This window comes from Neofelis nebulosa, chromosome 2, assembly GCF_028018385.1.
Source record: "Neofelis nebulosa isolate mNeoNeb1 chromosome 2, mNeoNeb1.pri, whole genome shotgun sequence".
NCBI classification, from domain to species: domain Eukaryota; kingdom Metazoa; phylum Chordata; class Mammalia; order Carnivora; family Felidae; genus Neofelis; species Neofelis nebulosa.
The window spans coordinates 136,261,791-136,283,299 of NC_080783.1; the positions used below are offsets into that span (position 1 = coordinate 136,261,791).

A 21,509-nucleotide genomic window follows, 5' to 3' on the forward strand; every position below is an offset into this window, starting at 1 on the left:
AAACAGATGAACATAAAGGAAGGGAAACAAAAATAATATAAAAACAGGGAGAGGGACAAAACAGAAGAGACTCTTAAATATGGAGAACAAACAGAGGGTTACTAGAGGGGGTGTGGGAGGGGGGATGGGCTAAATGGGTAAGGAGCATTAAAGAATCTACTGAAATCATTGTTGCACTATATGCTAACTAACTTGGATGTAAATTTAAAAAAATAAAATTAAAAAAAACTAGTCTTTTGATGTAAGTTTCTACTTGCACTCACCAAAAAGGTTTAAAATTCTCTAGAAAAGCTATTTTTCTCCTTCTTGATATGATTATCATAATTCAATCCATAGAAAAGGAACAGGGTGGGAATATATTAACATTTCAATCCAGCTCAAAATAACTTCATACAATTATTTTCTACGTTCCTTTCTAAGCCATGAATGCCACTACTATGAAAGCTATGTGTAAATAAAGAAGTTTTATCTTCTGCTATAAAGTATATCTTGCTGTAATTGGAAATTCTCTAATTAATCTTCAAAGGAGACAGGCTGAGACCAAATTCTTGCCTTGCTGGGCGTTATAGAGAGGACTGCAGGGTTTTTGCAAGCACCATTAACTCTGCCTTACGAGGTCACTTCAGGAAAGAGCCCAGACTTCTTCCAGAACATGAAACACCACAGAATACTGTCCAGCTTATATACCGACAACTGGTTTAAGTGGAAACCTTTAACACATTGGTGGTTTAACAAATGTCACAAAGGAAAGCATACAAGTGTGAACCATTTTGAAAATACATTTCTGTGGCTTATCGTTGGTAAACTCATGTTCCACCTGTTCATTGCACCCCAGCTGAATAGATATGGGGTAGCCTCTCCAGCTGTGTTTGGAGGTTTATAAATCATCTAGGGACAACAAAACCATGTAAACTCAGTAACAGCTAGGTCAGGAATTTGTTGGAACTGGTTAACTAACTGACTAAATAGTTTGACTATGTTCTTCATAAGAACTAAATCTGCAGAAAAATATTTTCTGCCCTTCATGAATTCCAAAGAACTCTCCTTCCCTAAGATGTGGTCCCATGACAACTTCAGTACCCCAACTGTCTCCTGCAGTGTTGTGAGAACTTCTAATTGCCAGATTCTCAACTCAAGAAGTGAAACTACCTTCCCACCCACACCTTTTTCCCTGTGTTCTGAAAAAAAAAAAATGTAAAGACAAAAGAGAAGGGCAAAATCTTAGAAATTTCACAACCTGACGAGATCCAGTTTTAATACATAAAGTATCTTTAATAAGTAGTGTAGCTTCTTTCTCTCAAGCTGCCTCTTCCAAGAGGTGAGGTTTCTTCCATCTGATTTATTTCTATAATTTCTCCTTAAGAAAAATGGCCATTCTTACTCAAAAGGCACCAATCACCAGTGTATCATACAATAGTCGTAAATGACCAAGCAGGACCCAAAACTCTGATCACAATCAGTGTTTTATTAACAGAAAGGAAAATTATATAGAGAGAAAAACAGCAGGAGCCTGACATTATCTGACTTTTGTGAAAGGCAACGTATAAGGTTTCTTTGTGCTCACTGTCATATACTTCAAAAAATGGCCACAACCTGGAAAGTCAATACAAGATAAACTGAAAATCCAGAATGGAGATCTTGAGAAACTTGAAAGGCACCAACCAGAATAGATCAAATAGAAAATTATAAAGAGACTTCAGTACACTGATAACTCAAAATCCAAATTATAAAAGTCAGGGGAAACATAAATTGCATAAAACTTTTATTATTTATTAGCAGTGCATTTTTCTACACTTTAAAATAGAACAAATTATCTTTTGGAAGGTAAACTATTCATAACAAAATACATGTCAACAATTTTTTTATTTTTGGAGTAGAATTACTTTGCTATATACTTTCTATATTATATACATACACTTCTTGATTTGTCTATGTATGGACATGTGTACAAATAATTCTAAGACATACACATGTTGATACATAGGACTAATATACAACATAATTATGGAGAATTTATAGTAGTCAATTTTACAATCATTTCAATAGCTGCACACAAATTAGTGTTCACAGAACTACAACTGTCCATATGGTTCCCTTTTCCCCACTTTTCAAACGTCATCTGAATTACTTTTCACTGATTTTTTTTAAATACTACCATCTTCCTGTACAACTAACCACTCTTTTTTTTTTACAATAACTCATAATAAAATATTTTACTCTTTCAGTTTTAGAAAAGGTATACAATTTAATTTCACTTAATTTTTGACTCCTAAAACATACAATTCATTTTTTTCATCAGCTTAGTGCAATTATTTGGTACTGCAGTTACTGAAGCTTAAGTAATGAACCTGAGCCAAACATTCATTCAAATGCCTTCTTAAAATGTAAAACATGAACAAGATGTTTTGCCGAAGCATGTGTAATAGCCTCAAGGTACCCCATCCTTAATAAATATATTATAAATAACTCAGTGGTTGAGAGGAAAGCACTTCATGTGGATCCACTTAACTGTCTGAACAGTCCATTCTTAAGCAGCATGGAAGATAATCAGAATCTAAGGCTCCCCACACCCCATGGAAATGAAACCTACGGGCTTCTGAGGCCTGATGCCAGATTACACTTACATAAAAGGGCTGTGAGCACCTGTCAGGGGTCCCTTCATTTCCACATTAGGTTTCTGACATGCTGGCTTGTGTCTTAGGTGTTCGTAATCTGTTACAAACATATCTCCTTTAATACAGAGAAACAGCAGCATCTTATTCAGTTTTTTCTCTTCATTGATTTAAAACTGGTGCCAGACCACGTGTGGTTACAGACAACAACCTCGTACCAAAAGCAAAATATTCTAACTGGGTTAAGAACTCTCTGGAGAGGAAGAAAGAAATAAAAGCATTTGGAATGTTGAGTCATTTCATAGAGAAAAACTGTGTTTTCAGGAGAAACGTTCAGTGAATTCTGATCTTCAACTGGATGTTAAATTTTGTTAAAGCCCCACAAGGATGTGAAACTAAACAGCTGAGCAACAAAAACAAAAGGGAAGGGAAACGGTCTGAACAAGCCATATCAAACGATTATCCTCTTGCCAGAGATAAACTTGCATAAACTCATTACATTAGACTGACTTCCCAAAAGAATGAACTGATCTGCCCTATTCATAGGGGACATAAAAAAATCACTTTCTAAAAACTTTCTCCCTTACTTTTTCTTAATAAAGAGGAATTATTTATTCATCGTAGACAAAACCATACTAAATAAATTCAAAATACAAATTTTTGGTAGCAAACGACAAGAAAATCTAAGTCAAAATAGAGTCTAGTTTTTACATAATTTTATAGATTTATAAATTTATCAAAATAGTCTTTTAAAGTTCACAATACATACATAATGTAACACTGTACACGTAAAGGTAGTAGCAAATGTATTACTGAAATACATTAAAAATAACCTTTCAAAATACCAAATTCAACATTAAAACGTTCTTAAAAAGCATTGACATCTCCATAAACATAGTTTCAGTGCATTTATAGTAGTCATTAACCAGAGTTTTCTGGTTTCAAGTCTCTTGAAGGTCTTATGTGAGTGCTCTCCTTAATTTAAGGTAAGAAGGCAGAAATATCCCTCGAACAGCAGTGGCTTTCTCTCTACATTGCTCGTCCAGATGAAGACACTGTGTCTAAGAGTGGAACAGCCTTCGTCGGAGCGGCAAGGCCTTAGTAATGAACATATTCAGACTGAAGGGACTGTGCAGGGGGGAGAGACATAAACTGAGGTTAAAGCCCATCACATACAAGACTCATGGTACACATCATGCAGCTATTTCCTTCAACACAAGGCAGTTTGGGTCTATTATATAGAAGATAAGTGAAATAAACTAAGAAAAAAATAGAAAAGGCTGGGGGGAAAAAAACAAAAACAAAGCACCTGCTAAGAATAAGATATGCAATTATGTGGAGTGACTGCAAGAAAACTTTGTATTTTAAAAGGCCTACGATCTATTAATAGCAGTTAAAAATGAAGTATTATGTGCAAATTGGTAGGTAGCACTAAACTCACTTCTAAGCTTTTGTGCAATAATGAGTTTTACTCAAAAACATTAAGTGATATTTGTAAGTAAATTGAAGTTTATCAGAATATACTTTAAGATTATATATACTTTAATCCAATACATATCAAATGTTAAAGCTTCTAATGCAGTAGAGTTAGCAGTCATTTAAATGAATTCCTTAAGAATGCTTGAACTTAACAAATAGCTTGCAAATCCTTTCCATGGAGGGGGACACAAAGCACTACTACTTTTGAAATCTAAGCTCAAGACCCAAAAGCCCTTGTGCAGAAGAATCTTGCAGTTATAACATGATAAATAGCGGGCAGCTTTCAAGAAAAGAAGATACACAAAATCTTCCCCCGTCATATTAGATAATCACATATAAAAGGAACATGGTTGGGACCAGAATGCATTGATAATAGACATTATCCAGGAAAAGAGAAAGATAGAGAGGAAAAAATTGTCAAATACTTATATTTGAGCAGCAAACAGCAGTTAGAAAGAAGGAACACAAATCAGTTTCACATGAACATATTCTTTTGCACAATTCTTCAAATACCTTAGAACAACAAAGTTTACTTGATTTGCCACCAAATGTCCTTTTCTACTTCTCCAATAATTATTTTTCAAGTTGATCTATAGCATGCTATTAATAGGTCTTATCAGTTCTGAGACTGGCCCATTTTGTGGATGGTAGGGGTATTGGTAAAAAGAATGTCAATTATGCAAAAATAATCTACAAAAGATTCAAACTATCTTTGCTCAGCTTCAAAATTCCAGTGAATTTTATACCCTATCAACAGCCATTTACTCAGTAAGCATCTATCAACACTGTGAGTCAAAAAGTCACCAGCCTGTCCTCAAGGGCTAAAGTCCACACTGTCATACAAACAACATGAAGAGACAAAGGTGTCAATGTTCAATAACATGCATAGCGTGAAGTAACACTGTACACAAGAAAGGATCAGGCAAGGGAAGGGAAGGCTTGGGGAAGGCAGAGGCTCCCAAGCCTGCAAGTTTCAAGGAAGAGGTTAAATGTTAAGAGCTGCTAGGAAGAATGGAAAAGGCTGGCAAGTTGACTTTCTCACTACAGGATGCAGTTTATGCCAAGGCTTCAGAACAGGGGACATGATCAAGAAGTAGGGCACTATAATGTAAATATGCCTGAACTCACAGAAAGCCTAAGAGGTAAGACTGAGAAAAGTCCAGTAAAACTGTTCCAATGTCTTGAAGCCTACATAAAATTAACCTGTAGGACCCTCAGTTGCCATCCTAACAATTAGAACTTAAAAGTGGACTATTATTGGGGCACCTGGGTGGCTCAGTAGGTTAAGCGTCTGACGTCAGCTCAGGTCATGATCTCACGGCTCGTAAGTTCAAGCCCCCACTTTGGGCTCTGTGCTGACAGCTCAGAGCCTGGAGACTGCTTCAAATTCTGTGTCTCCTTCTCTCTCTACCCCTCCCCCACTCACTCACACTCTATCTCTCTCTCTCTCTCTCTCTCAAAAGTAAATAAACATTAAAAAAAATTTTAAGTAGACTATTATTTTTCCAGCTGTTTTTCGCAGTTTCTTTTGAAGTCTGGCAAGTAGGCCAAGAGAGCAGGGCCAGGTGGTCCTCCCCAGCTGCAAGCCTGCTTGCTTTACAATGGCCAATGCTTTGGTAGTAATATTGAAATTTTGCTTTTGTTCCAGTTAGAAAAGTTATTTATGTTACCACTAATGGTACTTCTATAGCTCCTCAGATTGTTTGTAAATTTAGAACAAAGTTGTTTCTGCAAGCAGCCCTAAAGTTCCATCAAGTCTCAATAGACAGAGATATAGCAAATGAACAGATACTAGGCAAGTGACCTTTGTTAAACTAACTTTCTTTCAGGGTAAAGTATTTCATATGTGCATCAATATGGAGGGGGTAAATATGTGTATGTACATATCTTTATTTATTTTATGGAATCATGATGCCCACTGAACTGGAAAACAGAAATAGTCTACAATCACTTTAGGGATTTCTATCATTCATAGAAGTATATATTCATATTCACCTCTGGCAGAAGCTTTCCTTACACACAGCAGCGGTCATCACTCTGGCTGCTGTTTCATCTAACCTACAGATACAGTTTAGCACAATCCCTCTTGCTTCCTCTGCCATCCCGCCCCCTCTCCCCCGACATGTGCTCACTTAATGTTGCCCAACTGGCTCTGAGTCCTCTGTAAACAAATAAAGACATGAGTTGGCTGAAGAATGGACCTTCTGTCATGCTGGGTAATTCATTCAACAAATAATGATTAAACATTAGTAGTATACATTTGGCACTGGGGGATAAAAATAAGATACAAAAGTTCTTCCACAGTTTGTTTATACGGTATAAAGAAAGTGAAAGGAAATAATAGATCAGTAAAGAGACTTAATAAATTAGTCTGACATCAGCATTTTGTAACAAATTAACTTCCTTTCATTTTCAATCTAAAACAAAAATCTTAATGGAAGTGGAGTTAGGGAAGAAAGAGAACTGGTAAAGTCTACAAGACATATTCACTTGAAAAAAAAAACATAACTAATATTTCTAGGCTTTTTCACTGGGGAAGCAATTATGTGGGATGACAGTAACATTTTGATTTCACATGCTTCCATGATGGCATTGTACTGAGGGTCTCTGGCTCATCTGTTACCTGTATTCTAAAGTTACTAATAAATATCCCAGAAAACACAATAACCCATTATTAGCATTGCTAATTTTTATAGCAAAGATGCAAATGTATTTTGTATCCCACAACCAATATCATTACTGCTGTTGACTTTATTATTCAGGAAATAAAGTACAACTATCTGGAATTCTTAATAAACTAGATATATTACTGAAGAGGTCAATTATTCTGTGATAGATATTTGCTGAGTACTTCCTATATACCAGGCACAGTTCTAAACATTTTATATGTATGAACTCATTAAAGACTCCAGACAACTCATTTTACAGATAGGAGATTGAGGCACAGAGCAGTCAAGGACTTTGCCCAAGGTCACACAACAAGGAAGTGGAAGAGCTCATATTTTAACTCAAGCAGTCTGGCTCAAAGCCCAAATGCTTAGCCACCATAGTATAACACCTCAATATACTTCTAGCCTTTGTCCTGTGATCACTGCGTAATCAGTCAGACATTCTCTATCACCCAAACACAAACAATAACCTGAAGCAGGGGTGCCTGGGTGGCTCAGTAGGTTGAGCCTCATGGTTCATGACATGGAGCCCCACGTCTCAGCTTGGAGCCCACTTGGGATTCTCTCTCCCCCTCTCTCTCTCCCTCCCCTACTCTTTCTCAAAATAAATAAACTTAAAAAAAAATAACTTGAAGCATAGTGTGATCCTGAGCAAAGAAATATTACAGTACAAAAAAAAGAAAGCAATATTTATTATGCCATAAAGGAGATATATACATTTTAAAATGAAAAATCCTTATAGGACCTAATCCAAAGTAATTTTCAGGAATACTCTAAAAATAAATTTCCTTTATAAAAACACCCATGCTTCAGTATTCTGATTAAAGTTTTAATTCTGCTTGGCCAATGTTTATCACTATCATAAGAATTAATACCTAATGCATCTGAAATAAAAAAATAAATGCAGGAATGACAATGGATACGGTTATGGAGGAAGCAGTGCTTGAAGTATAAATATTATTTTACAAGGTAGCACTTATTTGTATAATCAAGAGATTTTAATTTCTCAAACAGAATATTCAAGTTTCTGTGCCAGTAAGTTCAACGGGGTTATAGTGAGTTAAGACCAGATCAAGTTTATCATGAATATATGGTGTTTTTATAGTGTGAATCCCATAAAAGTAATAATACAGCAATATTCAGCCTGCAAAATAAGGATAAAATTACTTTACACTTGCAGCCCCCAAAATTTTTATGTCAAAATATAAGCTTCCATCAAGAAGTCTTGTTCCCTGAAAGCAGTTAGATTTGACATAAAACAAAGTGTTAGGTAAGGAGATCAAGACAATTTGTTCTGTTCTGGAAATTTGCTACTAATCTGTTTTGGCAGATGTAGGTAGTGACTTTAAAAATTTAGCTATTCTGGAGGTGTTTCTTTTTTAAACAGCCCAGTTACCTAATCACAGTAGAAAAATGTCTAATAATGACAGGTATAAATACTGTAAGATGGTTACTAAATACAACTATACATTGACTATCAAAAACAGCAAACTGTAAAGAATAATGAAAACTTAAGGTCTTTGCCAGCAAATTAATGAAATAGTGTCTTACTGTTCACATAACTCAGACCAACAGACCCTAGGACCTGGAATGTTAGTTTCATACTCGGTCAAAATCCTGACTCTCAATCGCCACGTGCTTTTGCCATACTGACTTTCTCTCTCCTGTATTTTCCCATCTTCCGAGTCCCTTAAGGAAGAGAAAGTAGTCTACTTGGTTATTGTTGGTTTGAGTTCTAATTACAGAAGCAAAAAGCACCTTAAAAAGTGATTTGCTTTCATGGCATAGATAATTAAAAAAAAAAACAAACAAACCACATTTGGCAATATGGTATCTTATTTTAAATAAAACTCTGGTGTTGAATTTTAATGAACTGGGGAAAAAAAATAAACATTGATTAATAATAAGTTTATCTATAATTGCCTCTATACTCTGGGGTCTTTTATGGCTTTGCAATAGTTTCCAGTTTTTGTATTGCTTGTATGTTAACGACACGCAAAATGTGTTCATTGATACCATTTCCACAAATACGGTTTCACAAGACTGAATGTTTGGCATTTGCTAGCATAATAATACTTCTCCAATAACACTGGTAGAGAAACATAGCTGCATAAGATTTTTTTGGCTAAGGATTTTGATAAAATCTGCTTTGAAGGAGGTGTAACATTTTTCTATAACGTTCTCTAAGCATTTCAGGGACCCCAAGATTTAACAAGCCAATTTCGTTTAATTAAAATGCTATATAAAAAATTCTTTCACCTTCCCACCTAACTTTTAATAGATTCTTTTTTTTTCTGAGTGAACTTAATTGTGCTTTTCAACAATCACAAAAAGCTCATTTGTTAGATGACAGATGGTTGTTGACACCTTACTTGACTCAGCCAACCATTCCGTGAACGTTTCCAGTTCATCTGAACGCCAAAATTATATTGATGCAAGCTCGGTTAAAATGTATTTTCTCTTATTTTAGTAAAGTCACATTTCTAAAAAAAAGAAAAAAAAAAAGAGAGAGAGAGAAAGAAAAGAAACTCTCAGATGATTGTATATTAAAGCAAAAGCTGAAAATCTGTTTTCCTTTTTGTTAGTGCTTCATGTGCTGACGGTGATAATGGGCTGCTAAGCACCTTAGCTCTTTGCTTCACATTCGTGGACCTAGATATATTATCCAATTTTTAATTCAATAAATATTTATTAGGTACTCACTGTACTTTGGCACCTGAGAAAACAAAGATGCCTCCAAGAAGCTTAAAAGCTAGTAGAGGGGAGAGAGAATCACATACAGCTGTCTAGAATATAAAAGCAACTCGAAGGTGGGGGGCGGGGCGGGTGTGAATAAAGTCCCACGAGAGTCAAGAAAGATGGGTCACAAATATTTCATCAAAGAGATAACTATGGAGACAGGCCAGGAATTATAAAACCAAGCAGAGACAAGGAAAAGCAGAGTGAACCACATGTGTTAGGGTGTGGGTGCAAGGATGTGGCCCTATTGCAGAGTGCTGGTGGGTATGCCGTGGGGAGCTGCTGGAGAGATAGGATGGGGGGGCACAAGGGCTGCCAGGGAAGGGCCCCAATGCCAAGCCAAGGGATCTGACCTCCACAGATCTGTGGACCCCACAGGCAAAGTAGAGACAATGAACAATTGGGAACACAGGAATGGTCTTAGAAATCTAACACTGGCCACAGTATAGAGAAAAGATTAAAGGCGGGAGAGACTTAAGGCAGGAAGAAAATTTAAAGGGCTATTCCAATAGTCCACAAAACCTTAATCAGGGCAACGCTGTTGAGAACGGAAGAACAAAACACAGACAGCTCCTAGGGACAGCTGATAGTACTGAGTGACTGGATGTGCAGAAGGAAAGGCGGCCGTAGTGTCAAAGAGGATTCCAAATTTCTAGTGTGGATGACAACTACTAAGCCAGGAAACAAAAGGAGGAACAGGCAATTGAAGAAGCAGGTAATACCCATAGGAAGTTAGAAATTGCCCAGGAGACAATCACCCAGAGAGAGAAGTGGGCCAAGGTCAGAGCCTTGGGAAAAATCATGAAAGGGTTGGCAGAGGAAGATAGACAGGTAATAATTTTAGGGGGAGGGAGGATGAGAAATAGGAAAATAGCATTCTAAACTCAAAGGAGACAAAAAGAACAAGCAAAAAAGGAAGCTGATATTGTCAAATGCTACAGAAAAACTAAGAAGGAAGAGATCATTGATCTGGCCTGAAAGAAGTCAGGGGCAGCCTGTGGGAGAGGCTCTCACCAGAATGGGGCTTCTCTGGTCCCAAGGTTGGCCATAAAAGAGACACTGTGAGAGGTTACAGGACCCAGGGAAGCAATTGGCAAGATCACTCTGACCAACCCGGATGTACCTGTTTGCAGGTGAGGAGACAGGCAAATGGAGTGGAGTAGGGACTAAAGACATAAGAGAGGAAGGCCATGGATGAGTGACTCCCTAGAACAGTGTGGAAACAACAGTACAGGGGGGCAGAGTTACCATTGGAAAATGGTAGAAAATAGTAAAGATTCTTTTAACCTAAAAGGAAAGGAAAAAGAAGGACATGTCAGATGAAGGGACACTTTGAGGCAGAGAAGAGGACAGTTAGGGGAAATCACTCCTGATGATTCTATGTTCTCAGTGAGACTCAAGGCAAAGTCAACCAGCCCTGGAGGCTGGGGCAGCTGTGTTGACAAAGGATGCTAAGAAGTTTTGGAACAGCCAGTGTGGGGAATAGCAAGGGAGCCAAAATGGGATAACTAAACTACTTATGAGCACCCAAGGGCCAGGTAAATTAGAAATTCATTTAAAATTGAGTTAATTGGTGGCAACATAATGGGATTTTCTCCAATAGTGCTTAGAAGAGAGAGACTAGAAACAAATACAAAAAAAGTGGACTTGATCTTATTTTGGAGGCTAGTGATTAAGTGGCTATGGAAAAAAGATCCAAGTACAACAGAGAACATTGGAAAGAGGAAGCAGAAATGACCATGTGGGCCACAGAAGGTGGGGAAACAGGCAGGGACCACAGAGAAGTCTTGGGGAAGGGTTAGTAGGTGGGGTAAATTTCTGAGAGGAGACTTACAGGATTCAGGATATCAGAAGAAATGCTTTAAGCAATAAAAAGGCCAAAGAAATGGATTTCGAAGTGAATAAAAATAAAGATCACCGGAGTTCAGAAAGTTTAAAATACAGTAGTCACTGCCTCTCTGAATCTTGACTTCCTCGTCTGTAAACTGTGGACTAAATAAATAAGCTAATGTATATATGAAGCACCTACTACAATGGCCAGCACATTGGAGGTACTCAATAAGTTACTAATGATGGCAATGATAATGATTAGAAAAATGTTATTGTTGTCGAGAACATTGGCAGTAGCCCAGTGGCTAGAGTAAAGCCTAAGTCCTCAAGGAATAAAGATGAGTGAATGGCAGTGAGGAAGACAAAAACAGCAGCACACCATCAGGTGTGGTTTTCAAAAAAGAAATTACAAATACAGTGTCTAATACATCTTAACTGTAAAGATTTGAGAGTTACCAGAAAGAAAGCAATTTGCACTTATGGGGTGAATAAGGGGAATTAGGTTGGAATAGGTCAGCCTTATTTTGCTCACTTTCAAATAGACTTTAACATTTTCTCCTTTAGTTTACTGCTCGCAATGGTCTTACTGCTTGCAATGGGTTTACTGCTTGCAATGTTTGTGCTCCCCACCCACCAAATTTATGTGCTGAAATCCTAACCGTCAGTGTGATGGTATGAGGAGGGGGCCTTTGGGAGGCAATCAGGACAAAAGAGTGGGAACTCCATGGATGGGATTCGCATTCCTATGGGGCCTGGGGAGCTCTCTCACCCTCACACAGCCACATGAGGATAAAACGTGTGGGAGAAAAGGCACAGCAGGACGCAAAAATATGATCAACTTCTTTAAGCCCACAAACAAACCAAGTCACAGTAGTAGGCCACTGGCTACAGAGATGGAAGTCAGCAGTGACGGCCAAATGTTCTTGAGGCCAAATGCCCCTGGCCTAAAACTGAGGCTGGGATTACCCCACCTGTGAGAAGGACTTGAGAGGGACCACAACCACTGCCCTGGGGCCGGGGTTTATGCAGAGCTGCATCCTTGCCTGAGAAGCCAGCCTGCTGAGCTCACCAAGGGAATAGAGCCTGGGTCATGAAAGTCTGTTTCTAGACTGGAGAACCGGGGATGGGGGCGGGGAGGGGGGGGGGCGCGGTTCAAGTGGAACCAAGAAGAAAACCAGTGGATGAGGAGGGAAAAAAAAACAGAGAGAAGTGGGGAGAAACAAAAAACTCCCATCCAGTGTGAACCTACAAGTGAAAATATTGAAACACATGAGGAGGGGCACCTGGGTGTCTCAGTCAGTTGAGCATCCAACTCGATTTCAGCTCAGGTCATGATCTCACGGTTCGTGGGTTCGAGCCTCACGTTGGGCTCTGTGCTGACAACACAGAGCCTGCTTGGGATTCTCTCGATGTCCCTCTCTCTCTCTCTCTCTCTCTCTCTCTCTCTGCGCCCCTCCCCCACTCTCAAAATAAATAAATAAACATCAGAAATAAATAAAAATAAAACACAAGAAATATGAACACCAAGAGAACTAACAAAGTTTTCAACCAGGAGATGAATTCTCACAGGCTGAAATGCAAACAACAAAGCCATCTCAAAACAACCTGTCATCTGAGATCCTCAAGGTGAAAAAATGAAGAATACCCATAAAAAGAACAAGAAATTATGAAACAAAAATAGGCGGGTCCACATAAAAACAGATGGCTGTCATAAAGAATGAATGATAAATGTTGGCAGTAAAAGACACAGCCATTGAAATCAAAAGGTCAATAGGTTGGGGACACATTCCAGAATGGACACAGTTAAAAGAGAATTAGTGGGGAGTGCGTGGATGGCTCAGCCAGTTAAGCGTCCAACTTTGGCTCAGGTCGTGATCTCTCAGTTAGTGAGTTTGAGCCCCGCGTCAGGCTCTGTGCTGACAGCTCAGAGCCTGGAGCCTGCTTCGGATTCTGTGCTCCCTCTCTCTCTCTGCCCCTCCCCTACTCGTGCTCTGTCTCTCTCTCTCTCTCAAAAATAAATAAACATTTTTTAAAAATTAAAAAATAAATAAATAAAAGAGAATTAGTGGATTGGAAAATAGCAGGAGGAATTCAGTTAGAACACAGCCAGAGTAACAGGAATTTAAAAATATAAAACAGAAGGAAAGAAATACTGAGGACAGATTGAAGGGCTCCAACATAAGTCTACGGGGTATTACAAAAGGAGAAGTGGAGGGGGGCAGGGAGGGCATGCCTGGGTGGCTCAGTCGGTTGAGCGCCCAACTTCGGTTCAGATCATGATATTGCAGTCGTGGGTTCGAGCCCTGTGTCAGTCTGTGCTAACAGCTCAGAGCCTGGAGGCTGCTTGGGATTCTGGGTCTCCCTCTCTCTCTGCCCCTGCTCCACTCACAGTCTGTCTGTCTCTCTCAAAAATAAATAAACATTACAAAATTAAAAAAATAAATAACAAAAAATAAAAGGAGAAGTAGGGGAAAGGCAGATAAAATCCAAAAAGATAGTGGCTGAGAATTTTTCATCATTGAAAAAGTCGTCAGCCCTGAGACTGAAAGTATACATTAAGGCCCAAAGATAAACTATACGGAGTCCATATCTAGGTATGTTATGGTGAAACTTCAACGAAAAAGAGAAAAAACTTACAATAATTGGTTTTGTCCTTCAACTATAGAAGCTTTTTAAGCAAAGGATGACATTAGGAAACTAGTATTTAAAGCAGATTCTGGCAGCAGTGCAAAGACAGAGTGAAGGGACCAGAAAAATGACAGCAGATGATCAAGTAAGCCAGAAGATGCCTCCATGGAGCTTTCGGTCTAGTGGAAGAAAATGGCTTATCCATCTTTGTCTTACCGTCCTGGACTAAAACAAGACTGCACTCATGGTAGACACTCATATAAATATTAGATAATTTTTTTAATTGGGCAAGTCTTTACACATATATAAAAAGCACTCTCGTTTGCTCCTGGCTAAATAAGTAAGTAAAGCAAGATCAGAAAAAGACTCTTTTCTACTGACTTAGCAGTATTTGGTATTAAGTATTTGGTATTGGTAAAACAGAAAGTGTCAGATTAAGTTGAACAACCAAGCCAATTAAAACTCCGACGTACTTGAGATTAAAGCAGGTTCTATACCTGAAAGAGTCCTTTCAAATGGAGAGTCAAACAAAGCTGACAGACTTTGTACAGGAAATTAATGTAAACCACTATTTAACATGGGAAGCTGAACTGACCCTTAGCTCTATCTGCAAACACTATGTGTACCTAACAGCTGATACACAAATTTAAAGGCATCATCTGAACCATGCTAATCTCAAAACAACTTGATGCTTTGGCAAGTAACATTCCCAAGTCCACTTAGAAAGGAAACAAAAAAGAATACCAATGCTGAGTAAATGCCAAAGATGTGGTTCAAAGATTGAGCTCACATTCTTGGGGCACCTGAGTGGCTCAGTCAGTTAAGCAGCCAACTTCAGCTCAGGTTATGTTCTTGCAGTTCATGGGTTGGAGCCCCGCCTTGGGCTCTGTGCTGACAGCTCAGAGCCTAGAGCCTGCTTCCAATTCTGTGTCTCCCTCTCTCTGCCCCTCCCCCACTCACACTCTGTCTCTCTCTCAAAAATAATAAAACATTTTAAAAATTACAAAAAAAAAGGAGTGAGCTCATGTTCTTGATATTAACATCCCTTAGCTGAAAAATTTAAGGTAATGCTGAAATTCCATCAAATCTAAGGTATGCCACAACAAAGAGAAGAGAGGGGAAAACCATAACAATTTAAACACACAAGGTTAGAAAGCTAGTACTAATCCTTAGTATCAAATATAATATTTAATCTTTGGTGCACCTGGTGGCTCAGTCGGTTAAGCATCGAACTCTTGATCTCAGCTCAGGTCATGATCTCACAGTTCATGACATCAAGCCCTGCACTGGGCTCTGTACTGACAGCGCAGAGTCAGCTTGGGATTCTCTCTCTCCCTCTCTCTCTCTGTCCCTCCCCCACTCTCTCTCACACACACATACACACTCTCCTCTCTCTCTCAAAATAAATAAGTAAACCTAAAACAAATAAAAACAATATAATATTTAATCTTTAATTAATCTTTGTGATTCAATATTATACTTAAAATCAGGACAGGATGATAGTTTTTGAAACACAGAACAGGCAGAAGGAAAAGACATCAAATTTAAATCAAGAAAAGCTGTTAACCTCCCACTGGAAAAGTAGGAACATTTTATTGGGAATGGATGTTTAAACAGTCAATAAGCAGTTCATCAATGTCACACAAACATTACTCCAAAGTAAAATTAAGCAGGCTTTAATGCAAACGCCAATCACTCAGATTTTCACCAAACTGGGTATTTTACCAAGCTGGATCTAATATTTTTATCTTATTCTAAGCCCCACTTTAAGAATCAGTAATTCCTTCAATAAATAAATAAAACATAAAACATATTCTGACTAATGCCAGAACACAGAAGAACTTAACCTATTTGTTGGCTACCAAGGTTGTTCTGACACTGGTCAAATTTGAGATTGAGAATACTGAGAACAAACCGTTGGTTGCCAGAGTGGATGGAGGTGAGGGGCGGGCAAAATGGGTGAAGGGGACTGGGAGATGCAGGCTTCCAGTTATAGAAAGAGTAAGTCACGAGGATGAAAAGTACCACATAGGGAATATACTCAAGGCTATTTTAATAGCCTTGTATGGTGATAGACGGTAACTACAATGGTGTTGAACACAGCATGATGTATAGAGAGGCTGAATCACTGTGCTGTATACCTGAAGCTAAGGTAATGCTGTGTGTCAACAGTACTTCAATTAAAAAAGAACTACAGCCAACAAATAAATGTAAAGGGACAAAAATAATATTGGAGACAAAAATAAAGTTGCCATATGATTACCAAAAAAATAAATAAGTTTGAGGTGGAGAATTCATCCACAAAGTCTTCATAACCAAGAGCAGGCTAACCAGCTAAGTCTAAACATGGCTGTGCCCCGTCACACAGGGAACTTAGCATAAGGAGAATGCTACCGTAAAACAGTAGGTATGCACACAATATTTCATCATTTCAATTTTCCTTCCAACTGTAAACTAAAGGAGTATTTTTTTAGTGTTTATTTATTTTTGAAAGAGAAAAACAGAGAGTGCAAGCCAGGGAGGAGCAGAGAGAGAGGGAGACACAGAATCTGAAGCAGGCTCTAGGCTTTGAGCTGTCAGCCCAGAGCCTAACATAGGGCTCAAACCCATGAGCTGTGAGATCATGACCTAAGCTGAAGTCGGACGCTCAACCGACTGAGCCACCAAGGTGCCCCTAAAGGAGTATTTTTAATTCTTTTCTGTGTCTAGTACTATATTAGAAACGATAAAATATAAAAGAACTTTATGAAACTTGGTATGTAGACCCCCAAAGAAAGTTTAAAAGTTGAAGACAAGTCTCACAGATACAGATAATACGTAAACAAATACAGAAGCTCAGGCATGTAATACCTACAGTATATGTTGATAAAGTACTAAGTATGCTTCAAGGATAGGAACAGAGGTGAAAAAGGAAAACTTTGGGTGGGCTCACTTTCTTGAGGACAAGGGAGCCCACATTATGGAACAAGCAAGGGAAATGAGGTACAAACATACAATAAAGGGAACCGAGGACAGAGGGCCTGAAAGCTCAGGAAAGGAATTTAGGATTAATGTTCTAGCATTAGAGGATCCTGATCACTTCTGACCAGGTGAGTAAAATGATGAGATCAGTATCTCTTACCCAGGAGTGCTTTAAAATGTGGTTGGCAAACTACAGCTCAGCGGCCACATCCAGCCCACCACCTATTTTTGTAAATAAAGTTTCACTGAATCACAACCATACCATTTGTTTATGCATCAAGTTGGAATTGGCACACAAAGCCAAAACAGGCCCTTTACAGAAAAAGCTTGTGCCCCTACTTAAAGTATGAATTAATTAAGAGACTGAGTTAGGAACAGCCTCAATGAGGCTAACACAATGACAACAAAAAAGGTGAGAAAACAGCAGAAGAGGAAAATGGGAAAATTCCAAGAGACAATGAATGGCATCACTGATATAACCTGAAACATTACCATGAGAATATCTCTGGAAATGTCTGAAGACCAATAGATAAGAGTGAGTAACAAAGCTTAATATAAGCTACTGCTTAGTAATAATAATCAAATTATAAAAAAGGTTTTAATACATGATGCCCAAAGCAGTTGTAGAAGAATCTTATTATAGAGCAGCTTATCTTATTTATATTTATATACCCTACAGATCAATACAATAGAAGCTTATTCTGAAAGTCTACTCCATTAGGTCCATAATTAATGTGACCTGTGACACTGGAGTGACAAAAAATTTTTGTAACCAACCGGACACTCTCTCTCTCTGTCTCTCTCTGTCTCTCTCTCTCTGTCTCTCTCTATATATATATACATATTTCTTTTTTAATAATTAAGCACATTGTTTTATAACTCTTCAAACAGTTCAACTGATGCAAAAAAGATGTTTACTAAGGACCATAATTTTTCTTTGGATAGTTAAATTTCCATTTACAAAAATAAATACATCATTTAAAAATTAATAATAAATATATGGTGGATCTGTTGGTCACATATGATTATTTAATAGCATCAATACTATTGTGCGTATTAAAACACAGAATAATTATTGAAAGTGCATAGATAGCATTTACCCAAGGACACCTACTGAGGTAGGGACTGGGGACAGCAGATAGGGCTCAAACTAGGTACCCTCCCTTCAGGGTTTCTATCAAGAGCTACCATCCACACAACTGCCAGAATTATCTTCATCAAATCAGATCTGATCAAGTCACTTTGCTTACGAGATTCCAATAGCTCACGGTGCACTTCCCAGTTTGGCTTCCCCTTAACGTCCCAGCCTTATCTACAAGTAACCTCCCCAGGCTTTAGTGACACTGGAAAACTCACTGCTCTTAAAATAATAGTAGCTAATAATTATGGAGTGCCATCTATAAGCAACTCTGTAAACTAGTCCATATGATTGATCTCAGTCATCACAACCACCCTATTACAAAGATCTTATCATATCACCACATAAGCTTCAAGGCTCCGCAGTCAGAAAGACGCCTTTCAAAGTACACAGCCCTATGTTGTATAAAATTTACAAAAATTAATATTTTGTATTCTTTATCTTATATAGGTCCCACCATATCATATAAGCTTCAGGGTGCACAAAACCTAGTCTGCCCTTGATTATTATTATTCCCATTTTACTGAGACTCAGAGAGGTTAAATAACTTGCCAAAGTACTCACCACAAGGAAGTGGCAGAAATCAAACTTTAACCTAGGTCTATCTGTCTTCAGAACCTAAGAGTTTAACTACAGTACTAAAGCTGTGCTTCTGTTCATACAGTTCCCATTGCTTGCAATGGCCATTTCTCTTCTTCCTATTTTCTTAAGTAGACTCCCAGGAGGCTCCTTCCTATTTATGCTCCAAAGCCCAACTAAAATGTTATCTCTTCTGCACATCTTTCTTCGACCCTTCCTGAAAAATGAGATATCCTTTAGATATCCCTGTATTTTATTTTATTTATTTATTTTGACACAGAGAGAGAGAGACAGAGTGCAAGTGGGGAGGGGCAGAGAGAGAGAGAGGCAGACAGAGATTCCCAAGCAGACTCCACACTGTCAGCGCAGAGCCCCGACGTGGGGCTCAAACCCACAAATTGTGAGATTGTGACCCGGGCCGAAATCAAGAGTCGAACACTCAACCAACTGAGCCACCCAGGCGCCCCTAGATATCCCTGTATATTAAACATCTACTATATATATGTATATATACTGGCACTATATATATCATGTATATATATATATATATATATATATATATATATATATATATATGATATAATCAAAATAATATGCTTTTTGGAGTCAAACTGACCTATGTGCAAATTACGCCTCTGCTATATATTTGTGGTACAATCTAAGGCAAAATACTTAATTTCTCAAACCCTCTGGAGGAAGTTACTCTAAATACACTGACTCATTTAAACATCTAACCATTCATATATCCATTCAAGAAATACTTAATGAGGGCCTACCATATGCCAGGCATAGAGCATACAACTAGGACACAGAAAACAGAGGCACCGCCCCTGCCCTCACAGAGCTTACAGTCTACCGGAGGATACAGATAAGTGAACAGATGATTAAAATGCAGAGTGAGAAGAGTATTGATTAAGATCGAGGCAGGGGAGAGAAGAGTTTACAGGGAAAGCATCATGACCTCACCCAGACTTTAGGGGTCAGGTAAGGACAGTGGAGACGAAAGCAATTCAGTGGCAAGTCTCTTAAAAATAAAACAGAGCAAATATTCAAGACAGATACCTCAAGTAATTTCAATTTAATAAAATACTTCCACCCCACCCACGCCATAATCACACGTCCCTCATTTCTTAGGCATTTGAAAACTCCTCTGAATGTCAGGGAGGGAAAACTGATTTTTTTTACAAGTGGGTTAATAAAAAAATGAAACCTTGTGAAGTTTCTACTGGCAGCAGAAACCTCAAGAGCAACAGAAGAGGCCAAATAAAAATAAAATCTGATTGTTCTTCAGGATTCTGTCACAACCATAAGAATTCCTTAACATTTGTTCTTGTTTTCTGTGTTAAAGCACTTAATGACAGAACAAGGAAATCATTTTTACATTTTTCTGGGGGCTGAACTGCTGCATAAAGTGAGAGCAATTGCAGCTTTCAAAAGAGATGCTAATTGCAGCTTCTAAAATATTAGACTCTCTCTAAACACCCGTCACCCTCATCCCCTAGGAGTTTCTGGGTCTTTCTTAAAGGTGCTGGGAGGATACTGCCTTACAGACTGCATTTCCTACCCAAGGGCTTAAAAACATTTCTGTTGAGAGATTTATTCCTAGTTCTTCAAGGGTCATATGCCTCACAACTTAGGAAGTGCTGGAAAGAAGAACCATCTTATTTAGACAAGAAACCCACAATTAGAAAAAGCTGTACTGGAGTGATAAAGGAAAACAACTTACAACCTCTTTCTTTATTCCTATAAAATGGGAATTTCCATCTTAATTTAGACTTTGTACCAGCAAACCAGCAGCGGTAGGACCTGGAGCCTCCCTTCCCACAGAGGTTTTCTAGGCAAAGATAAAGGAGGGGAAGTCAGCTCTAAGAGACCTGCTACTTCTTACTTCCTGGGAGGGTGAGAGGGAGGAAAATGTTGTCATGCTGGCAATTCTATTTATAAATGCTTCTCTTTACAATGAGATGACAAATTTAAGAGAGAGAAGAGGGGAACGGCAGCAGCTGCCCACACAGACTATTACTTTAAATTTAATTATCAGAAAACCACTCTCTTCAGGCCAGGAGAGGGATGAGGAGAAGGAGGAAAGGTGAAGACAAATATCAAAATATGGAATGAAACCAAAAGCTAAGTTATATAAATATGGGAGGGAAGGGCGATCACCAATCATCTAAAGACTATCCCCATGCTTCAACTAGCCAAGAGGAAAACTGAGATCCAGAAAAAGTAGAATGTTATTCTTGCCAAGCTCCCAATGCTTCTGGTATTCAGCTACAAATGTAGACTACACTAAATCTTCAGCTATGAAATCGGCAAGATAGCTATATAATTATCTATACATCTATATGTGTACCACTTTTTCTGAAAATGAACAGATCTGTATTCTGGTCTAACAATGAGGTTGACCCACAATCAGTATATGAAAACACTCACAACTCAATTCCTGCTGGGAAGCACATGACTTGCATATCTTGTTATGAAAAGGTAAATACCTATCCTTTTCCATCTAACCCCCTAGTTACTAAGATTTAAGTTTTTACTGATACAACTATACCCATAATATCATGAGATCAGATTCAGATTAAGTGGTGGAGTGGGCTGGCACTATATAGGAATTTAAAATAATGTTGAAAAACATTGAGAATAAAATCATATCTGGAAAATTATACAGTTGACCCTTGAAAAATGCATGGGTTAGGGGTGCTGGCCCCCGCACAGTCAAAACCTGCATAGAACTTTGATTCCCCCCAAAACTTAACTACTAATACCCAACTGTTAACCACAAGCCTTAGCAATAACATCAACAGTCAATTAATAAATTATATGTATTAATACTGTATTCTTACAATAAAGTAAACTCAAGAAAAGGAAATG

General features: G+C 38.2%; 1 protein-coding gene across 4 annotated transcripts in view; it reads right to left on the reverse strand.

Annotated features, from left to right (window-relative positions):
• Positions 1–1,445: 1,445 nt before the first annotated feature.
• Positions 1,446–21,509, reverse strand: part of CDC14A (cell division cycle 14A) — a 187,151-nt gene continuing 167,087 nt past the window's right edge. For 3 of the 4 annotated variants that reach the window (XR_009257913.1, XM_058716415.1, XM_058716412.1), the window contains one exon: positions 1,446–3,740. Coding sequence is in view for 2 of the 4 variants with exons in the window: in XM_058716415.1 (XP_058572398.1) it covers positions 3,674–3,740 (67 nt within the window). In the remaining 2 variants the exon portion in view is untranslated. Of the gene's footprint in view, positions 3,741–9,132; positions 9,244–21,509 lie in introns of all 4 variants that reach the window. The other variant, XR_009257914.1, reaches the window with a different exon arrangement.